Source organism: Euprymna scolopes, chromosome 21 (genome assembly GCF_053919585.1).
Source record: "Euprymna scolopes isolate OS-2025 chromosome 21, ASM5391958v1, whole genome shotgun sequence".
NCBI lineage: Eukaryota > Metazoa > Mollusca > Cephalopoda > Sepiida > Sepiolidae > Euprymna > Euprymna scolopes.
The window spans coordinates 49,517,718-49,542,717 of NC_136502.1; the positions used below are offsets into that span (position 1 = coordinate 49,517,718).

Below are 25,000 nucleotides of genomic sequence, written 5' to 3' on the forward strand. Positions count from 1 at the left end.
AAGCACCAAAATTGAAATTTGTCAGGTTTGCTTCTGCGACCATCTTGAAAACTGGCAGCCATCTTGAATTTTCTGATGGCTAAAGTTCTTTTCTTAAAATGTATGTTCTGAACATCATCTGTGCTAGTTTTTGTGCTTGTATAACTAACTGAAATATTCTTATGGAATATTGAGATAACCTGCCCCATTACAATGTTGAAGTCGTTCTTGGCTATACAGAAGGCCATTATCATCGGCCAAAGATAGTCGCAATGCCAGCCGCTACGTCCCCATAGATAAAATTATCCACATTTGCTGACTGATATGCAATTCGTGTTTCACTGTTCATCCGTTCTCAATTAAAAATATTTCTTTTACAAGTGTTATATTTGAATTTTCATTCTCCTTCATTCGTGTTTTAGAAGCTATTTTGGGGGGGGGTTATATGGGTTGTCCAGGGATGGGATGTTTTATATTGATTTAGTACTTGTTCGTGAAACAATAGAAAGTGTTAAGTAAAAAACGGTGAATGAATGTTATGTAATAGTTTTGAAAGTGAATGTTGCAAACAAAAAAAAAAAAAAATCAAAGTGATGATCAGTGATTTCAGTGTTGGAAAACTTTCAGAAAAAAAATTCCCTTGTTCAGTTTGTGGAAACGGAGTCAAGTGTAATTCAATTTTTGGTGGTGCTTGTAAGCGTTAGATACACAACAATCACAGTGGAATTACTGGTAGGTTGAAAGATGATAATCAGTTTGTATGCAATAAGTGTAATATATATATATATATATATATATATATATATATATATATATATATGTATATATATATACTAGCAAAAGTACCCGTCGTTGACTGGGTTCAAAAACAGCCTACAGAAAATGGACTCTGATTTATGAAAGTATGATAGGTTATAAAAAGGGAGTGTTGGAAAGAGATAGCTTCGAATTTGGGGGTATCAAAACCAAAGAAAAATATGATGAAAGTAAAAATAAAATAGATAAACCCCATAATTTATTATACCATACCTGTTCACACTGAAACACTTATCACAATATTATGTGGATCTATATTAAAAAACCTTGTTAAACTTTGTGACATATTTCCATTCTATGGAGGTAAGGCGTGAACGAACACCCCATAATTTTATTATACCATATTTCTTCAAACTGAAACATAATTATCAAAGTATACTTACGCAGATAGATATGAAAAGTCTTTATTAAAGTTTGTGCCTATTTCCATTCTATGGAGGCCAGGTGCGAACGCAGATCCCACAATTTTATTATACCATCGCTATTTATGTTAAAACATACTTATCAAAGTATTCTTATGTGCATCTATATCAAAAACATTTGTAAACGTTTTTTTTTTAATTTTTAAATTTTTTATTTCCATACTTTGTGGACAAGGCGCGGACGCAGACCCCACAATTTTAATGAACCACCGTTCTGCCAGCTCAAACATACCCATTCCTGTGTCTCGATGCATCTTCTATCATTATATGTAATCAGTTTTTTAAAATAGTCAACCATATATGAGCCTATTCGTGACCACACACACACACACACATTCAGCTTTATATATATATATATATATATATATATATATATATATATATATATATATATATATATCGTTATTTTCATGGAAAGTGTTCAACTGAGCTTCAATCTATGGTCCCCCCTCGCCAAACTTTCACAAGAAACACTCGTCTAGCTGTAAACACTATCAATAATTTCCCCCACTCTTTATCTGTGCCTAAACCTAAACGTAGATTCCATGAACAAAGCTTCTTTCTTAGAACTGCACGCCTGTGGAATTGTCTTCCGTTTTCCTGCTTTCTGGCTGACTACAATATGGTTGTGTTCAAGTCTAAAGTAAATAAGTTCTTGATGAGCCGTTCCATATAAGTTATTAAATTTACCAAATTTTCATTACTAATGATTACTATATTGACCAATTTCTACTGTACACTCTTTAACCCTTATCCTTGAGTGGCCTCTGGGCCTTGATAATGTGGTGATTCCTTTGTAAAATATATATATATATATATATATATATATATATATATATATATAAGGTTGATGCAAAAATAATGTTTTTTGTCAAATATATATATATATATATATGACAAAAAACATTATTTTTGCATCAACCTTATATATATATATATATATATATATATATATATATATATATATATATATATATATACGCCAAAATGTGATACTTTGGGGTAATTGCTCCAAATAAAAAAATGCTCTTTATATGCATGGTAGCCAAAAGAGCACTTTTAGCTAGTTGGCACAATTACCCCGGATTTGGCATATATATATATATATATATATATATATATATATATATATATATATATATATATATATATATATATATATATATATATATATATATATATATGAGAGAGAGAGGGAGATGAGAAGTGGAAATTGTAATTCTCTTTATTTTTGAGATGTGGTGTTTTCATTTATTGAGATTGTCGGACTGACTTCCTCATCTTGGTTGTTATAGTCACAACGTTTCGGCCGTTTTGCCCTCCGGCCTTCATCAGGTGTTTTGTATCGAACTAGTTCGATACAAAACACCTGATGAAGGCCGGAGGGCAAAGTGGCCGAAACGTTGTGACTTCGATACGAAACACCTGATGAAGGCCGGGGGGAAAAACGGTCGAAACGTTGTGACTATAACAACCAAGATGAGGAAGTCAGTCCGACAATCTCAATAAAAGTGGAAATTGGTTTGAAATTGTATAAATGAAGATTTACAAACAACTTATTTTTCGACAAGAAATACAAAGATTTGCAATTTTTTTCTTATTCCGTGGAATTTCAATGTTTCAGTTTTTCATATCCTCGGAGGAAACGTAATTTGAGTTATTTTGAGGGAAAAATAAATTAACTCTGTTATATATGCTGCAGACAGACTATTTTTCATTGTGTCAAACAATCATTTTTTTAGTGTTGTCCCATGAAGAGATATACTTAAATATTTGAGGAAATGTAAAAGGTGTACTTACTTTTGTGATGCACTGTATATATATATGTGTGTATGTGTGTGTGTGTGTGTGTGTCTTTTATTATATTCTTTTGCTAATTCAATTTTCTTGTACATATCTTTCATTTTATTCCTTTGCTAGAACATAACTTTTATAGACAATTTATATTAAAATATATTGGTGTGGTTCTTGGCTAAACCCAAAGGCGCTATCGTTGTCCAAGATGGCGTCTATCAAAGTCAAAGACCCGACGCCTCAATCTAAATCAAATTCTTACATTGTGCCATTGTTTTTGTTTTTCCTTTGTTCATTTAGATTCTGTGGTTCGTACAATGAATAACAATTTGACCGCCAAGGAGGAAAACTCCGAAAACAACCCTTATGAAATGTTGAAGAAAATGGCCAATGTTATTCTGACAAGGGAGGAAATCCGAGACATGATGCAGTATGTCTCCGAGGTAATAAACATTTAATAAAACTTAATAACACGAAAATAATACATCATGAAACCAACTCAAAATTATATTTATTAAAACCTAGTAACGTACATTAGGTTTAATATAACGTATATCAGTGTAACGGTGGATAAGTCGTTATAATAGAAGAGACTTCGACACTTGTACATTTTAGTTTTTGATGACTCTTTGGGGGATTTCCACTCGAAGCAGGGGGAGAGAATTCAAGAGGTTTCTCTGAAAATGTTAAAGTTTCGCGTGACTTTTTGGTAAAAGCAAAACAAACACATTACATTAGCGCAACACAAAATGAAACATTAATAATCTGAACATTTATTCAAATAAAATTAAACAAATTATTATTTTATAAAGTAATTAGAATCTCGCCATTAATTACAACGGATTTTTTTTTTGTTGTATTTATTGCTTTGAAATAAATGAAAGTCAACATTATATGAAAATGATTTTTTTTGTTGTTTCAAACGAAATTTTTAATAAACAGTCTCTCTAAAAAAAGAAAATTCTGAAATGAAAGTTGTTATTATATGAAAATGATGACGCCAACTTTCTGTCTAATGGGATAATGGCGTCCTGCATTTAGTCTAGTGTATTGCAGAGTTTGTTGTAGCTATAAAATCAAAGCTGGAGTTGCCTTGTAGTACTATCGCTCCCCGGGAGGTTTACTTGGTTGATGAACGTCTTGGGAATGCAACCAGCTCCACGGGGAATAAACGATATGTAAGCGATAGGCATATGCTGGAAACACAACGGAAACGGGTCGATCCGTCGTCGGCTATAACTGTTTGGTACGGGTCGCATTATGTGTGGTCATTGCAGGCATCTTCCCATCGTCGCTTGTTGCGTGTTCATTGCAGCTTTCTGTCGTCGGCATTAATGGTATGCTGAAATCGAACACTTGTATGAAAACAGCGACAAAATACATTTTTATAAAAATATAATTTATTAAACAGTTAACAAGTTAGGAAACATATTTACTCGACCCATCGCGTACAGCGAGCAAACCTCAACTGTCTTTACAACAATCAAATTATATTTAATTCTCTCTTTCAATGAAGAAAGAGAGAGAAAGTAAGTTAATGATAGAAACAGAGAAAGAAAGAGTGAGAAAATGAGAGAGAGAAATATGCGTTTCACACAATGTTTTAGTTTTCAACTTCAGATATCCGCGTGTAAATCTGACCTTTAAAAGTTTCATAACACTTGTTACTCAAACCCAACCGACATGATCTAACGTTCCCAAACCCAAAAACACCTGCATGAAACGTTTTTAACTGCATCACAAAGTCAGGCACAAGGTTAGAAGCTAGATATAGGGGTTATTAATGTAGAAGCCCCCAGCTCCCTTAAAAGGGGCTACGTCATTGTGCCACAGCCTCTCCAGATGCAGGTCTGGGTTGATGATAAGGAGACCTAGTTTTACTCTGTTATGGGGTCCTCCTTTTGGCGTTGCAGAAAAAGTCCGAAGAAAAGTAAAGCCAATACGGTCGGAGCCAGAATGTTGGGAAAAGCTTTATTGAATTCTAAATAAAGGAGACGCTTGTTATATATAGTATGATTTAAAAAAGTGTATATGGTCTTTACCAGTGTTGAGTTTATTTTTAAATTTAAGGGGTATATGTTTTAGGGTTAAATTGGGGGTATATTGTGGCTGCGTGGTAATTCTATTTTAACGGTTTGTGAGGTGTCTATTATCTATGGAGTGGTATTTTTTACAGGTGCAACCGATACGGCAAATAGCAACTATAAAGTCACGTATAATTTTGGGAGGGGTAGTTGCAAGGCTATAATATTGATTTTCAGAGCTCGGTATATGTTAGGTACTATGCGGCAATATTTCTAAGTTTCTTCTGTTATGATATAGGGAATGTGGTTATAAGGGGGCGGTAGGAGAATAGGATGGCAATGTATTTGGGTGTGTTTAACTTGATGACAACATTCTATAATTCCACTTAGTCTTTTTCGCTCCTAATGAACTCTACGCTAGACGCCGCATCCCCACCATGCTACTTAGCATCTTCTCTACTCTTCTGATGAGAAGCATTAGGCTTCGAAATGCCTTCGCATAAAGAGTCCCTTCTATCCCCCAAATAATTGTTTGTATTCCCTTACTCAATAAATGAACCAATCTATATCCACCAATATATAGTTTTGTGTCTTCATTTCATACTCCTGTTGTTTTATATATATATATATATCATTATATATATATATATATATATATATATATATATATATATATATATATATATATATATATATATATATATATATATACTAGCAGCCGAATACGCACATTTGAAGTCAGTTATATGTCAAAAGAATAAATTGGTGCAGTTTCAGGAAAGATGTTTACAATTTAAATTCGTAGACACCAGAATTAACGTCACGGTAGAAATTTCATTATGTTAAACATTTCAAAATGTTGCTGATTTCATACGGTGACCTGACGTTGCCTGGGATTAAATGAAAATCAACGAATGTTCCAAACTTCCAATGCTTTTATTATCACAAATCGGGGAAATCGCTCATTTTTCAATCTGTTCTAGTCAGGGACCCACTGCAGTGCACCGGAAAGAAGCTTCATGTGCCTCCCTACAAAACATAGTCCACAATACATTGCAGTCTACATTGTACTGTAGAGAACCTACTGTTGATTTTATAAAGTTATTTAATCGTTTGAATTAAAGTTTAACGTGTAAAAGTCAAGTATCATGGTTTAATTGTGCTTTAAACAGGAACATTCATTTCGAATTCATCTCTGTCTCATCAAATAATCAACTGCTGATTTTATACGCCTAGCCCTTCTGCTTGTGCAGTGATAAAACTTATCAAATGCACTCGTGGTGTTAAGCTGTATAAGGATGTAAACTTTGTCAACATCAGACTGTTGCTCCTTCAATCAGATTTTTTGGTTATCAATTTTCGAGACTTATTCAGGTACAAAACCTATTTAAGAACACTCCTGGACATATAAATATATTGGTGTGAAATTAAAAAGAAATCAGCCTAGCCATTTTGGAGTCCATGAGAAGCTAACACACACACAGAGACACAGATACACATACAGACACACAAATAAAGTACCTTTAATATATATATATATATATATATATATTATACATTTATATATATATATATATTATACATTTATATATATATACATTTATATATATATATACATTTATATATATATATACATTTATATATATATATATACATTTATATATATATACATACATTTATATATATATATATACATTTATATATATATATATACATTTATATATATACATACATTTATATATATATATACATTTATATATATATATATATATATACATTTATATATATATACATTTATATATATACATACATTTATATATATATATATATATATATATATATATATATATATATATATAAGAGTAAAGGTATTCAAGAGTGATAACTAATGAATTTAACGAGATTATTAAGAGTGCTCAATAAAAAAAGAGTAAGATATATTTTTATTAATATAAACAAATTTACATAGTCGCCACACTGGTAGTGCTAATGGTTGGAATAAATGGTCGATTAAAACAAGAAGTCCTCGTCAGGCGACTTAATTAATGGGTTCTTTCCACAAAAGATACCAGTCTTCAAAGCAACCATTTATTAAGTCGCTTGACGAGGACTTCGTGTTTTAATCGACTATTTATCCGCCACATAAGCACGTCCAGTGTCCTAACCATGTACATTTGTTTATAGATACATATATATATATAAATATATATATATATATATATATGTATATCCATGTATATATATGCATATATATATATATATACATGTATATATACGCATACATATACATATATGTATATATATATATATATCCATGCATATATATGTATATATACAGGCATGTATATATATATGCACATATATATATGTATATGCATATATATGCATATATATATGCATATATATGCATATATATATGCATATATATATGTATATATATATGCATATATATATACATATATATATATGTATATATGAGCAAATGATTAATAAAACATGTTAAAAGACATCTTGAAAAAAAGTTAAAAACATATTTAATTTTAAAAAAGGAAGCACAAGATAAGTGGATTTTTTTTATATGCATGTATATATATGCATATATATATATATATATATATATATATATATATATATATATATATATATATATGTATATATATGCATATATATACATATATATATGTATATATGAGCAAATGATTAATAAAACATGTTAAAAGACATCTTGAAAAAGAGTTAAAAACATATTTAATTTTTAAAAAGTAAGCACAAGATAAGTGGATTTTATATATATATATATATATATATATATATATATATAAATATATATGTTTATATATGCATATATATACATATATATGTATATATGAGCAAATGATTAATAAAACATGTTAAAAGACATCTTGAAAAAGAGTTAAAAACATATTTAGTTTTAAAAAAGGAAGCACAAGATAAGTGGATTTTTATATATATATATATGCATACATATATATATACATATATATATATATATATATATATATAAAATATATAAGTAGATTGTAGTTTGCTTGAAGCATTGTTGAAGAAAATTATAAGGTAAAATTAAAAGCCAAGAACAATGCGAGATTTTTTTTATAGAGTAAAATTAAATGAAAACAAAAAGAAATAAAAAAATTTTTGTTTGTTTTTTCTTTTTCACACAAATTTTAACTCTAAACAACAGTAAATTGGTTTTTCCTCTTGTATTCAATGGTGTTATAAATCTCAATATATTTCAGACCTATTAGTCCTTTTTCAAGAGAAGACAGCGGAAGAGTGTTCAAAATTGGAAAAACAGCTACAGAGTTTTCCACGTGATACCGCGAAATATAGAACGAAAAATGACGTTAGGAGAACGTTAAAATAAATCAGTTGGTGTTTAAAATACTTGTTGCGTTTGTGAATCAAGGGAGATGACTATTCAAGCAAGGGTTGAAGGGAAGCAACTCTGTGAGATTTTATTAATCTTTTAATTATTTTAAAACAATAATTTTTTTTTAATATTATTTTAATTATTGTTTTTCTTATGTTTTAAACTTATATTATAAAAGCGGAGCTCAATTCCAGTCTATTGTTTAGTGTGGGAGTATTTTTTGAAATAATTAAAGATTCGAGAATACGAAGTTGACCTACGTTTTTTGAAGAAGCAAGAATGTTGATGTGAAAATCCGGTCCTGAATTAATACAAGTGCGAATATGTTTATAGAACGACGAAGCAGTAGTGTTTAAATGCTCTTTAATGCGGTGGTGAAGCAACCTGGTAGTGCTTCCAATATAAGATGCACTGCATTTAACGCATTGTAGGTCGTAAACAACGTGGTTCTTAAAGCATAAACCTGTGTGTGATATTGGGCAATTAGAGAGTGAACAAGGGGAAGGTGTATGCGATGGATGTTTTCGGTTGAGCTGTTGTCTTAAAGTAGATCCAGTGTGGATGAGTTGAATGTTGAGTCCCTCGCTGCGGATGGCTTTTCGTATTGAAGATGAGATTTTGTCACTGAGGAAGGGTAGTTTTAGAAAACAATTGTTAGAGAAGGGTCGGGTGTTGCGTTTTTTCTTTTTAAGTGAGGATAGGATCGTATTAGGGTAGCCGTTTAGTGAGAGGGTCTGTAGGAAATTGTTAGTTTGTGTATGTTTGTCGGAGATGTTAGTGCATTTGTCTTGTATGCGTGAGATTTCGGCATGTGCGTAGTTTAGTTTGTCCTTGAGAGGTAGTGCAGATTTTAAATGTATGAAGAGGCGTTTGCTGGCGGGTTTTCTGTAGAATTCAGTGCATATGGCACCATTTTTTTTTTTATTTGTATTTTAAAATCAAGTAGAGAAAGAGATTCAGAAGAGTCTGGGTGTTCTATAGTAAATTTTAAGTTTGGGTCGGCGTTATTGAATTTGTGGAAAATGTTAATAGCTTCTTCGCGGGAGTATGTGATAATTAAAATGTCATCTATATATCTAGTAAAAAGGAGATAAGAGTAGCAGGTACTAAGGGTGTGTTTTTCGAGTTTGTCCATATAAGCAATGGCAAGAATACCGGATAGACTGGAGCCCATGGGTAGTCCAGATACTTGTTTGAACGTGTTTTGTAAGAAAGTAAAGTAAGTGTTGTCTACTATAATACGGAGGAGTTGTAAGAGATCTCCTGGAGTAATTCCGAAGCATTGTGGGTTTTTAGATGCTATAATGTCTGCCATGAGATTGATGGCTGGATGTGCAGGAATGGAGGTGTATAAAGAAACGACGTCTAGGCTAAATGGGTATCTGTATAGTTTGAGTAGATGGTGTGGTAGATCGTTGAGTATGTTAATTACTTGGTTGGAACTACTAACATGGGCTGGGAAGGTAGAGAGTAGAGGTTTAAGTAGGCGGGATATTAACCAAGAGATTTTATAAAATGGACCGTTAACGCTTGAAACAATGGGTCTGATCTGTGTGTGTGCTATTTTTGTGGGTTTATGCTTTAAGAACCACGTTGTTTACGACCTACAATGCGCTAAATGCAGTGCATCTTATATTGGAAGCACTACCAGGTTGCTTCACCACCGCATTAAAGAGCATTTAAACACTACTGCCTCGTCGTTCTATAAACATATTCGCACTTGCATTAATTCAGAACCGGATTTTCACATCAACATTCTTGCTTCTTAAAGAAACGTAGGTCAACTTCGTATGCTCGAATCTTTAATTATTTCAAAAAATACTCTCACACTAAACAATAGACTGGAATTGAGCTCCGCTTTTATAATATAAGTTTAAAACATAGGAAAAACAATAATTAAAATAATATAAAAAAAATTATTGTTTTAAAATAATTAAAAGATTAATAAAATCTCACAGAGTTGCTTCCCTTCAACCCTTGCTTGAATAGTCATTCACAAACGCAACAAGTATTTTAAACACCAACTGATTTATTTTAACGTTCTCCTAACGTCATTTTTTGTTCTATATTTCGCGGTATCACGTGGCAAACTCTGTAGCTGCTTTTCCAATTTTGAACACTCTTCCGCTGTCTTCTCTTGAAAAAGGACTAATAGGTCTGAAATATATTGAGATTTATAACACCATTGAATACAAGAGGAAAAAAAATTTACTGTTGTTTAGAGTTAAAATTTGTGTGAAAAAGAAAAAACAAACAAACAAAAAAGAAATTTATTTCTTTTGTTTTCATTTAATTTTACTTTATATAAAAGAAAAAAAAAATCTCGCATTGTTCTTGGCTTTTAATTTTACCTTATAATAAAATATATATATATATATAATATATATATATATATATATATATATATATATATATATATATATAATGGAAATATTAAACGAAATATCTTCATCCAATTTTAATGTTTGTGTATTTATTTCTGCAAACACATTGCCTCGCTTATCCACATTTCCAGAAATCAATTTCCGCTGTGTGTGTGTGTGTGTGTGTGTGTGTGTGTGTGTGTGTGTGTGTGTGTGTCCATATTTATCTATCTTTTTTTTTATCTTTTATTCTGTTTTAGTACAAGGAACAAAATGACGTGGAACGATTGGTCAGTCGACTTTTGGAAATTTTTAACAACCCGGAAAAGCATTTGTTATTAAATCAAATCAGGTATGCAAATCTTGTGGCCTCCTTCATCTTCTCATCAAACACCCCGAAACAAAAGTGTATACAACTTTCTTGTTCACCCCAAACATGGCATATTGTCACTTGAACGTAAAGACTACTATTTGGGACTATTTTTTACAAGAAACTGTCCAAGGTGATGAGCTAGATGTTGGTTTACATTATATTTCGACTTCCGTTTATCAGTAAAATCAGGGAAGCAGGAGGCAAGGATGGAATTCTAAAGTCTAGCAGTCCAAAGAAAAGAAAGCTAATAAAGTAGAAGGCGTTCCAGCATCTAGGGACCTCTATTGTGAATGGGTGGGATTTTGTTGCTAAGCGGGTTTGTCAGGGGTAAGTACAGTGTGGGACCTATTAGATTTGGAGATTCTTTTTTTTTTTTTTTACCCTGTCTAAGAGGGAGGGGCTAGTGGTAGATGCACCAGCCCAGATGTGGCAACAATACTCCATACATGGGCGAATAGTGGCCTTGTAGAGGTACAGGATACTCTCAAGTGTGAGTAATTTTCTAGCACGATAGGAGGAATCCATCTCCTTTGCAGCAATCTTTGCAATGTCTTCAATGTATTTATTCCAATTCATGTTGCCTGTGAATGTTAACCTGAGGTGTTTAAAGGATGAGTTTCAGGTAATGTGTTATCAGTAGGGCTGTGACAACAGAATATTCTTTTCATTGTTTTGACTCTCAAGTATATATCCGACCTAGTTAGACACAGTCAATCAACCAAGAACCACATCAGTCTATATAAAAGCATATAAGATATAAACGGATATATATTCAAGAGTCAAAACAACGAAAAGAATATGCTATTGTCACGACCCTAGTTATTAGTTATAGTTATTGGTGGTTGAGAACGTTCTTGTAATTGTTTAAGGAAAGCAGTTTAGTCTTAGTAGTATCAAATGTTACCATTCACTTACGACTCGATTCCACTATGGACTGAATGTTGTTTTCTAAGTTTTCTGCCTTAAATATGTGTACATCCGTTTTCCCATCATGCCTATTTACTGTTGACTTTTTTTTTTTTTAAATAATAAAATGGAATTAGACAGAAAAAGAAAACAGGAAACAATACACGCAATTGAATGAAGCACCTTCATAACAAATGCATATTAGTTGGACTCTGCTCATCTGGAAACTCAGGAATTTTCAGTATTCTAAATTTTGGAGATGAGGATTGATTATTCATATTGTTTGGATTATTTGGACTATTTGAGTGTTATTTTAACAACGTGTCGATCAATGTAACCTCCGACCTTCTTCAGGTATATCTTGTCGACCTCAGGAATTTGTCTGTCAAACTCGGGAATTTTTCCCCATATACCCTCAATGAAGGTTCACCAATAGATGCATTTTAAGATCATACCCAGAACCTAAACATTCATTAAATAAATCAAGCCAATATGTTACTTTTAATGCATCTAAAACCAAGCTTCTATCTTTACATCATCAATGCTCTGGACCCCATCAGGCATCAATTGAAGTGAATAGCTGTCGTCTTGGCGAGGCTCCATGTTTTGACAAGCTTCTGGACTTGACCTATACTCCTGATCTGAAATGGAACACATACATCAAATCCCTTGCCAAGGTTGCTGGAAAAATAGTGGGATCCTTCTATCGATCCAATAGATATCTCACTGTTGATGCAATTCTCTACCTATATAAGAGCCAGGTACGTCCAAGGATTGAGTATTGTTGCCACATCTGGGCAGGAGCTGCTAGAAAGGACTTATCCTGCTTTGACAGAGTTCAAAACAAACTTCGTAGTCTCATAAGGGATGTCCTTTTCTCTTCTTTGAACCTCTTTCTCACAGAAGAGACGTTGCGAGCCTGTGTCTGCTTTATCGTTATTTTCATGGCAAATGCTCATCTGAGCTCCAATGTATGGACTCACTTACACCAAACTTTCACGAGAAACACTCGTCTAGCTGAAAACATTATCAATAATTACACCCACTCTTTATCTGTGCCTAAACCTAATCGTAGATTCCATGAACAAAGCTTCTTTCTTAAAACTGCACACCTGTGGAATTCTCTTCTGTTTACCTGTTTTCCATCTGACTACAATATGGTCGTCTTCAAGTCCAACGTAAACAAGTTCATGATGAGCCGTTCCCCTTAAGTAATCCAATTTGCCAAATTTACACTTCTAACGATTACTATGACATAGTCCCATTGACTACTGTACACTCTTTAACCCTTATCCTCGAGTGGTCTCTGGGCCTTGATAAGTGGTGATTCTTTTGCAAAAAAATGTTTATTAAATATTCTATCAGTTTTATTCGTTTTAAAACAATAAAAAGTAACTGTTTTCTTATCATAACAATAAGCGTCAAAACAAATCTTACACATGTTTCGGTAAAAAAAATTCAGAACATATGTAGTGTGACTGCCTCTGGGAGCGGTGGAGCTCCCCATTGGGTGGAGATTGAGACCCCGAAATACTGAATAAGGCCGGGCAACTATGCTGGTAGAAACTTGCAAGTTCAGTAAGTCATTGAAATCGTTTACGTACGTTTCAGACGGTCTGATGCGTCCTCGTCAGAAATTATTTTCAAATGAAAATAATTTCTGACGAGGACGCATCAGAAACGTACATAAACGATTTCAATGACTTAAAAACATTATTACACTGATCCAAACATAATTCTCAATGAAAAATCAAGACACGGAATAATAAAATAATGTTAAAAAATACACATTGTTGGTGACTACTCCCTTATTTAAATATACATCTTTCTTTCCTTGGAATTTATTAACCCATTTTATATATATATATATATATATATATATATATATATATATATATATATATATATATATATATATATATATATATACAGTCTTTCAGATTTGAAAAAAAAATCACTCGACCGCTGGTCGAGTGTGAGGGAAAATTTACTCGCCCCAAAATATGTTTACTCGTCCGACTTTATGTCTTTGTTTCAGTCAATAATTTTACAACAATAATTTTACAACAATTCAAGAAATTACCGTGTGTATAATCTAACAAGAAAATATGTGTTTAACTCTTGTAAATCAACTATTTTATTACTACAAACATTTCAGTAAATATTCAACAAAACGTTAAAATACAACACCGGTTTCTTTATGTAGCATCATTCATATTATTGTTACATAGAAATAAGAATCATTTCTTCTGATGCTGGTACGCAGTATCAAAATGACAATTGAAATATAAATAATCCAAGACTGTGTTTATTGGTATCGTTAGAAAACGAATATATCTAACTTTATACACAAAGAAAACATAATGTAAGATCACAGCCTTGAAATAAATATATTTTAAAATACAAAAAAAATATTAGAGACTCATTTTTTCATTAAAACATTTCAATATGAAGTCTCTAATTGAAAAATATTCTGAAACACACAATTGGGTATCGATGAGTTTTTGAAAGTTGCGCAAAAAAGAGCATGCAAATATCTGAATTTATATAATTGAGAAAAATATGATTACTTACTTTTTGTATAATTTAATTTTCGGTGCGTGGTTGACGGAACGATGCATTTTTTCCTTTTTCAAATGTTCGTCTTTACTTTTGTAAGCATGAAGTGTATGTAGTTGTAGCGCCAAAGAATTTTTTTCCAAATGAATTTCAAAATCAGAGAGCTAAATGAAGGCGACATTTTGACTACACGCCGAATTTTTAAATTTTACCTCTTGTTGACCTTTAGCGTGACTACTCTTTTTTCAACACGATATTCCAACGGTCTCACAGCTAGAGATGAAAGAAATGATGAAACATAGGTCATTCTAAGTCACCGCATATTTGAGGGTCGTAAAATAAATGAGTTTTTCTCGTTGCTTTATTTAAAGAAATTTTATCGACTGGCGGGCGAATGATTTACGACTTTTAGTAGCCCCAAGAAATTTTCAATCGACTGTGGCGACCGGTCGTGTAAAGTCTCAAAGGCTATATATATATATATATATATATATATATATATATATATATATATATATATATATATATATATAGAGAGAGAGAGAGAGAGAGAGAGAGAGAGAGATATGTTTCTTTGTTTTGGTTTTAGCGATATGCTTAGAACGAATTCAATTATTTACGAAAGTGCATTTTTACCTAAATGCGAGTTGGGAATAATTTTCCCTTTAACCAATTTGGTACCGCCACATGGGGAGCGGTATATATATTATTTTATTTTTAAAATATAATTTTAAAAATATAATTAAAATATAATTATCCACTATTTATTATATTTTAAAAATAATGTGTGTGTGTGTGTGTGTGTGTGTGTGTGTGTGTGTGTGTGTGTGTGTGTGTGTGTGTGTGTGTGTGTGGAAATTAATAGAAATCCACTTTTTAGAATCATGGAGAAAATGAAATTCAAAAACATGACGGTTAGATCAGACACATGCTGTATTTTTATTTTTTAAATAAACATTCATTTATTCAAATTTTTTAACCTTTGGCTTATAACAAAGCCCCATCAGGATTTTTTTTAAACAATACATTCTTTTCTTTTTTTTTTCTTTTTTTACTTGCCATGGTGCTATTCGGCACATTCCATTGTTTATCATCCAGTCCAGTAGGTAGGCGCTCGATCGTGCGCACATCTGTGGAAATTAATAGAAGTTTGCTACAGTAAATAAATTTATGACATTAATTAATATACATTCCTAGAATTCAAGATAAACAACCGGTCTGTGTACGATCGTTTCTGAGACGATATGGCGTTTTACTGATATCAAGTTTTTCATCAGCAAAGCTTATAAATACAAATTCGAAGTTAAGACATGGTATCAAGATTATAGTATGGATTATTCTGAGTTATACAGCAATTCGAAAAGGTTGAGGGGTTAGGCTATGGCAATTATAATTCATTTCAAATACAAAATAATTAAATCAAACATAGAAAGGGACAAAATAGGAGAAATAAAAACTCTCTATGATACAGCGAAAGCGTGCAATAAAAACGATTTTTTTCACACAGTTACATTATTTTTTTCATTATTATTTTTTATTTTTTTTTGATAGGGAACTGGTTTCACCATTCGATCGTGGTCGTTATGACAGCATGTTATCGTTTCATGAGAATCAGCATTTTTCAAAGAAGCTCGATTACAAAGACATTTTTACTGGCAATGGAGAAAGAGGAACACGATCCGGTCTTAAAGGTAAACCACTTTTTATTCATCATCAAAGTTTTTAATGAAAAACGCTTTGTTCATTGGCCAATCACATTTCAGTTTTAAAAAGCATGTCCATGCGAGCTTAAATGAGTAACAGAAGATATCTCACTACTGATGCAATTCTCTATCTGTATAAAAGCCAAGTACGTCCAAAGATGGAGTACTGCTGCCACATCTGGGCAGGAGCTGCTAATAACAGCCTATCTTCCCTTGACAGAGTACAAAATAGACTTTGTGGTTTAGTGGGGGATGCCCTTTTCTCTTCCCTGCAGCCTCTCTCCCACAGAAGAGACGTTGCGAGCCTGTCTTTGTTTTATCGTTATTTCCATGGGAAGTGCTCGTCTGAGCTCCAATCTCTCGCCCCCCCCCTCGCCAATCTTTCACGTCTGGCTGAAACTACTCTCAATAATTTTCCCCATTCTTTATATGTGCCTAAATCCAAACGTAGATTCCATGAGCAGAGCTCCTTTCTTAGAAGTGCGCGACTGTGGAACTCTCTTCCGTTTGCCTGTTTCCCACCTGACTACAATTTGGACGTCTTCAAGTCCAACATAAACAAACTCCTGACAAACCACCCCCTTAAGTAAGACACTCTATCAAATCTCCAATACTAATGATTACTCGAATACTATCACATTTATTACTGTACACACAATAACCCTTATCCCTGAGTGGCCTCCGGGCCTTGATAAGTGGTGACCTCCATGTAAAAAAAAAAGTATTCTTAATAGCACAAACAATCTTACCTCAGATAAATAGAAGGTGTGCTCTCTCTGCTATCGATGCATAGAAACTAGAAGAAGATACAACAGGTATAACTTATTTTATGATAAGCCCACATGAAATGGCGAGATTTAATTAAACTCAATGTGGCACTATCATCATACAAACAATTGCTGATAAAAGACGAACACATACGGTGGGCAATATGTATCTATATTGAGAATGTGTATGTAGACGAGAGGGTTGTGCCTGCGGCACATCTGAAGGAGCATTTCTACAGCTTCGGCCTCCTTAGCAAAGAGCCGCAGAGGCTATAAAATGGTGAATGAGTGCTTGGTTTGCAGGTCTGGGGAAAGGATAACGCTGTATATTGGATAAAAGAGAAACAAAATCCCAGACATACTGCGAATCATCATGCGACAGAATATATTTTTGTGACATGGCAAATAGGTTGGCACCTTCCCATGAGTGGTTGCCTTTATGTTGCCGTGGTGTTCATCAAGTGAAGAGCATCAAGTGCGGAGCATCTGACGTCACGATTGCATGGGATGACAAAGTTGACAACACCCCTCTCAACACCGTGATTAAAGAGGTTCTCACTAGAGTGCATAAAGAAAATCTGCTACCGAGGCAAATAGCGCGTTGATGACCAAGACCTTAGTATATGGGGTGACACAAGCTCTATTGCTATCGGCATGTCATGATTGAGCTGTAGTAAAGGATGCTTGCTGGTTATGCCCCCAAAAAGGACTCCCATCATATTAAACTTGTAGAACTCAATACCATTTTTTAAGGAGTAAATCCACTGGAGGACGACTACTTTGTATTTTTTCACTGATTCTGCTTGTCCATAAATGAATCTCAGATACCCTTACACGGGACAAACAAAAAGTGAAATGCTCGTTCAATGGCAGCTTCACACAATAATAAAATTGGTGAAGGAATACGTGATGTCAGTGGATGTATCCTTAGTTAAATCTAGCTAAAACAAGGCAGATCGATTGACCAGATTGCCTCAGAGGTGCCTTGATGCAATTAAGAGGAACACTGTGTGACCATCCTCCATTGCGTCTGTGAGCTGTTGGGTTTGACCAAGCCAAGATTGTTCATTGACAAAGAGCGGTCATCTTTGTGTGAGACAGACACTCTACTTTGCAAAACAGATTGACCCTGCGGTTTCTAGGGTCGCTGTGAAAACTGACATCAGAGAATGTGAAAAGTGTTAGTCGATCGATCTGTCGCCCATGCACTGGTCAAAGAATGCTTTCTTTTAATTTCTTTTAAAGAAACATGGCATCAGGCATTGATAGATATTATCCATTAAACGAGGCACATTTTTTTTTATATTGATTGACTGGGACCCCACACTGTTTGCTATTGACAAAATGCAACAAGTGTAATCAAGCAACTAAAAATGCTCTTCTATGAGCCGAGCCCACTGACAGAGATTCTGACAGATAATGACACTGTCTTTTGGAGCAGCTTATTTAAAACTTTCCTAGATGAATGGAGAGTCTGACTATTATTCTGCTGTGCATACCCCCCCCTCTGGTAACAGCTTCATAGAACGCAGTCACAGAATTGTAAAAAGAATGTACACTATATCGGAAGCAGTATACTGGTACAATGTCACACAAAAGGATGATGTGTATTCTGCTATACTACCTGCCAATATGGTCTATCGGTATTGCATATGACTGAAATGAATCAATGGGACATCAGCGCCGACACACAATCAATAGCAGACTGTCTTCAAAACGGGTGACAGAGTGTAAGTAAAGACTCCACATAGACAATGAACCACAAAATATGGAATGGGACGTGTGACCAGAATTACAAGTGCACAGAACATATACATAAAGGGAATGCCATGCAAAGATCTGCAACTCATAGTGGGACCAGGCCTGACATATCTCCAGAGAATGCGAGTAAAAGATTTATGACGGGTGGAGAGAGAATAAGTGAACAGGCACCCAGCATGAATGCAAGTGATTTCTTTTCGACACTTCTAATGGAGATCCTGTAACTGTACCGCTAAAAACGCAAAGAAGCACACGGCACAAAAGATTACCTTCCGAATGTTTTATGTATGATCATAGGATCAGAGGAGAGTGTAATAGCAATGCCACAAAAAATTTTACCTCAAAGAGACAGAAGGTGTGCTCTCTCTGCTATCAGTGTGTGGAAAACAGAAGATGCAAGAGGCATGGCTTGTTTTATGCAGAAGAATGTGATTAGCCCTCGAAAAGAGGTGAGATTTAATGAACATAAACGAAACCAAACTTGAATAGGAAAAAGACAATATCTTGCTCATATCTGGTTGGTGAACATCGGTTCATTTGCATGTGTGGAAGTTTGACTACCGTCTTATAGGTTGATTCCACTTTCACAAAAATCCTAAATCTTACCGAATAGTAATACCATCCCTGTTTATTTCTGGTTCATTTTGCAATGTTTTTTTCTTTTTTTTTTTTGTCTTTTAGAAGAACAATCAATACTAGCAAGAGTTCAATGTAGACGCAAGCAGCTGGACGCTCAAATGGAACTTCTTGAAAGCCTCAAGCAAATCAAACCCAAAATGTATATGCAGTAAGTATATATATATATATTTTTTTTCTCTTAGAGTGATCCCTGCCATATATGGTTAGGTACAAATTCAAGACGGAACTACTTTATATTCAACCAATGGAATCTTGTCACAACATGGTGAACTCCACTCTCTCAGAAGAGATCCGTATAAATATTAGATTTATATTATTTAGATTATACGGACTACTTTTTTTTATCTTGGATATTATTCTCACAACGTAATGTAACCCTTGACCTTCTCCAAGTGCGTTTTGTCAAACTTGAAAATCTCTATGGAATTCTGAATGGAACTCTTTATTAATCCATTCGTCAGCCATGACATGGCAGAAGTTTTAAGTAATTCCTTATCTTTACCAACTTTTGTTACGGGAATGGCAATATCAAATCAAATAATGACAAAGTTAATCCATACGTTTTAAGACAGTGAAAGATAAAGAATTTGGAGAATAGGAATGTTCAAAAAGTTTCAATAATGTTTTGGTGAAGGAAGAGTTGTTTTGCTTGTAAGGAGAAATTAATTTGTTTTGTTTTACGGCATATCAACCCTATTTTGGGCTTATCTAATGCCTATTCTTTCATTTTGGGCTTATCTAATGCCTATTCTTTCATTTTGGGCTTATCTAATGCCTATTCTATCATTTTGGGCTTATCCAATACCTATTCTATCATTTTGGGCTTATCCAATGCCTATTTTATCAGTTTGGGCTTATCCAATGCCTATTTTATCATTTTGGGCTTATCCAATGCCTATTTTATCATTTTGGGCTTATCCAATGCCTATTTTATCATTTTGGGCTTATCCAATGCCTATTTTATCATTTTGGGCTTATCTAATGCCTATTTTATCATTTTGGGCTTATCTAATGCCTATTCTATCATTTTGGGCTTATCCAATACCTATTCTATCATTTTGGGCTTATCCAATGCCTATTTTATCATTTTGGGCTTATCCAATGCATATTTTATCATTTTGGGCTTATCCAATGCCTATTTTATCATTTTGGGCTTATCCAATGCCTATTTTATCATTTTGGGCTTATCTAATGCCTATTTTATCATTTTGGGCTTATCCAATGCCTATTTTATCATTTTGGGCTTATCTAGTGCCTATTTTATCATTTTGAGCTTATCCAATGCCTATTTTATCATTTTGGGCTTATCCAATGGCTATTTTATCATTTTGGGCTTATCCAATACCTATTCTATCATTTTGGGCTTATCTAATGCCTATTTTATCATTTTGGGCTTATCCAATGCCTATTTTATCATTTTGGGCTTATCCAATGCCTATTTTATCATTTTGGGCTTATCCAATGCCTATTTTATCATTTTGGGCTTATCTAATTCCTATTCTATCATTTTGGGCTTATCTAATGCCTATTCTATCATTTTGGGCTTATCTAATGCCTATTCTATCATTTTGGTAACAAGTTTTTTCATGCTTCAATTCTTTATAGTTTTAAATATTTATTTGTAGAGTTTGGTTGTTTTATAGCATATCAACCAATTTTGGGGTTATTCATACCACATCCAATCATTTCAGTAAAAGATTTATGCTTCAAGTGCTTTATATTTTCAAATATTTATCCATCGTGTTTGGTTTGCTGGTTTTGTTTTACAGCATATCAACTCATTTTCGAGTTATCCAATGCTGAATCCAGTCATTTTAGTAAATTTTTTTTTATGCTTCAAATTCTTTATATGTTCAAATATTTATTTATGGTGTTTGGTTAGGTTGTTTTGTACAAAAAAATGTTTCCGTTTTTTTACTTTGCAGAAAATGATTAAGTTTTACAAAAGCAAAAGAAAAAATAATAACGTAAACCAATGTTTCAAATTAAAAACTTATGTTTAAGGAATCTTAAGAAAAATTTAAAATTCAGGGAATCTTGCTTAATTAGTGATTACGGATCAAATTCGAGGCAAATCTAATTAATGATCGGTGATTAAGTCTACATGTGAATCCTGTACATATTAATATATAAACATAAATGCATACCTAATTCTGAGGACATTGCCAGGCCTGCTGCAAAGAAATTGAGTTCTCTCTACCGTGCTAGAAAATTACTCACGCCTGGGAGTATCCTGTATGTCTACAAAATTACTATTAGCTCATGAATAGAGTAGTGTCGCCACATCTGGGTTAGTATATCTGCCCCTAGTCTCTCTTTCTTAGACAGGGTCCACAAAAGCGTCCAATCTAATCTGGGACTAGCACTATCAAGCAAAGCCCAGCCCCTGTCCCATCATTAAAATGTTGTGTCTGTTATAAGTACTTTAATGGAATATGACAAACTCATTGCACTTGTACTCCATCTATATACAACAAACACGTGCATCAGCAAAATTCCACCCCTTAACTGCAGAGATCCCTAGATGCTAGAAAGACAGTTATTCTAACAGTTTCTTCCCTCAGATTGCTAGACTTTGGAATTCCCTCCTTGTTACCTGCTTCCTTGACTGTATTAGCATGCCAACATTTAAATGTAATGTGAACAAACATCTCATCCATCTCCTCACATAGTCCCTACTAAACATGGTCCCATATAGTAACCCCTTACGACTAAATAGCAAATCGTAGCCTCTTACGACCAAGTAGCAATATGCCTTGTTTCGGGGTAAATAAAAATCAAAAATTTGTTTGTTTTTGAAAGCATGCTGCCATTGCACAAGCAGTTAAATCTAATTTATATGTCTCTCTCTGTCTGTCTCCATTTTTTTTCAAAGTGCATTTCCCCAGAGATGCAAAGTTGCAGAGTGGCGCAAGGTGGGTCAAATGATTGTATTTCAATCATTGCACTCAGTTCAATTGCTGGTGGACCATTCTTTTATGGGGTTTTAGCCGGTAAAAATAGTTGCTAAAGAGCCAAAAAAAATTGTTTTTGAATTTGGAACTTGGCAGCCGTAAAGTGAAAGGTCTCTTCTACACATGTGCATATACACATTTACATATTAAAGTTGGTTCATTTTTAACTGTTTGTTATCTGTCTGCTGATAACTCAAACAGTAATGGCTAAGACTGGAATGCTAAATGTTTTGGTTTCGATTATAGCTAATTGCACCAAAAGTTGTTTGCTTTTTTTTTTACTTTTGAAATCACAGTTGGGTACAATATAATAATCAATGGAGAATTGACTCTGTAATAATAAGTACAAAATCCGCCTAAATTAAACTATCATATTTAAGCATATTTTATAACCGGGCAATGCCGATCCCCCTCCCCCTAGTAATTTTATAAAACAAAAAACATATACAAAATTTAAAAAAAAAAGGATTTCAAACAAATAGGTGAAATAAAACGCATCTGAACTGGAGTTATTTATCTTTGTCGATTTTTTTTTTTTTTGTAATAATTTCTCTGAATATAAAAGTTATCTCCCTTGAACTTAATTGATTTTTAGGAGATGAAAGTTTAAATAACCTTTTCGGTCCTTGATCAGTGGAGGAGAAATCTTTCATGACTGAGACAATTTTTATTTTTGTTCCTATCCAGAGTGACCCTTTTTGGGGAGCTGGATTAAAAACCGACCGTGTGGGGAGGCAAGTAAATAGGAACATCAATCGATAGCTGCTGCTGCGTCCAAATTCCAAAGACGTATGCAAGATCTTAATATGTCAATGTGTGTTTATTTAATTTTGTTGATTGGAAAAATTTCGTTTGGATTAATTTGGGTTTTTGTATTGACTATTTCTACAGAGTTCTGTTATTTTCTTTATGAATAATAAGACCGGAATGAGAAAGATTTTTTTGGGTTCATTTATAATAATTTAATCTTTCCCCCACCTCCCAAAAGTGAGGTTTTTTTTTTAGGTGATTACACTTAAACACCCTGAAAAAAGACTAAGAAATATGGAAACAATTATCTTAGAATTTAGCATAAAATGATCCCCCATTCCTTGGCTATTCTAGCTTTTAAAAACAGTGAACAACATTTTTTAACACTAAACCTAAGTACTAGTGGTTGCCAGTTAGGTTAGAGTTAGTATTAGACTAGAGCACTGTAACATACGTTTTGAAAAATATTTCAACGGTGTAATTTCTAACATTACAAATTGGCTTAACATTTCATTATTGAAATTCCTCAACGAATGAGATGGTATAAGGGAAGCAAATATATGGCATAATCACGTTGATATGCCGGTTCTTGTTAGATCACTGAAGTTAAGTAACGTTAAGCCTGGTCAGTACCAAATGGTGACTATATTGTGATATATTAAACTTTGGTACATAAATGAATTACTTACTTTTTAATAGACATTTGAAAATGGAGGGGGGCGTGAATTTAAAAAAAACGTTTGTCTAAAATATTATATGCGGTTTCTTGGAAAGAGCATGAAATTTAACATTGACCCTGAATATATCATAAAAATAGAATCAATAGAAAAATTTTGATAGATTTTTTAAGTTTAAAAATTGAAAAATACTGAACTCGTAAAATTCAATTGATTTCATTACTGTTTTAAAAAAAATATTTCTATTACTTTTTAAACAACTTTAACAGTTTATTTTGGAAGTAATCGATAAAGAAAATAAAACAACCCACTTTTAAAAGAGAAATTACGAGTTTTTTTTATATTTTATTTGCAGTTTCGTGTTAGGGGTGTCAAAAATTCCTACAAAAATTCCGATACACCTACTAGAGCACTGTATCATACGTTTTGAAAAATATTTTATTGGTAAAAAAAAAAAAACAATTTATTGGAATTTTTTTTTTTAATTGTTTATTGGGAGAATTATTTATTGTATAAATGGACGTGAAGTGAAACTACACACACACCATAAAGAAAATACTTATCTTCATTTATAGAATCTAGTACAATATCCTTGCAAAAACGATATGTCATAGGTAGCCAAACTGTTAGTGTCTATTGAGTAGTTCAATTTTCATAACGAAGAGAGTTTATAAAGGTACGGTAAAAATAAATCGCCAAACTGGTTTATTCAAGATTGATACATTACCTGCTGAAAATAACCTTTCGGGTAATTAATTTTTTATAATGAAGACAGTTCATAAAGGTGCAGTTGCAGTACAACACTGCACTGGTTTACACGAGGTTAATATATTGTTCACTAAAATAGCAAGTAAATTATTTTATTTATTTATTTTTTTTTTTTTTTACTCTACATAGTTAAAAGGTGTAAAGAATTCTTTCGCTTCCTTCTTTTTATATGAATCCGGAAGTGGGAGGAGGAAAGAGTCGTGTGCAAACTCAACGGTGTAATTTCTGACATTGCAACACACAGGAATGAGATATCATATCCGCTATGAAAGCATTTCAAACAACTGGTACAAATGAATGTTCTAAAGAGTTAGAAATATTGGATACAAAATTGGCTTAACATTTCATCAT

At 33.1% G+C, this 25,000-nt stretch overlaps 1 protein-coding gene across 2 annotated transcripts in view; it reads left to right on the top strand.

The window, feature by feature from the left end:
* The window catches only part of LOC145242253 (uncharacterized), a 135,216-nt gene that overhangs the window by 88,793 nt on the left and 21,423 nt on the right, over positions 1–25,000 (top strand). For both annotated transcript variants that reach the window (XM_080105263.1, XM_080105264.1), the window contains exons 9-12: positions 3,312–3,454; positions 11,053–11,144; positions 16,182–16,321; positions 19,543–19,648. In XM_080105263.1, coding sequence (XP_079961389.1) covers positions 3,312–3,454; positions 11,053–11,144; positions 16,182–16,321; positions 19,543–19,648 — 481 coding nt within the window. The remainder of the gene's footprint in view (positions 1–3,311; positions 3,455–11,052; positions 11,145–16,181; positions 16,322–19,542; positions 19,649–25,000) is intronic.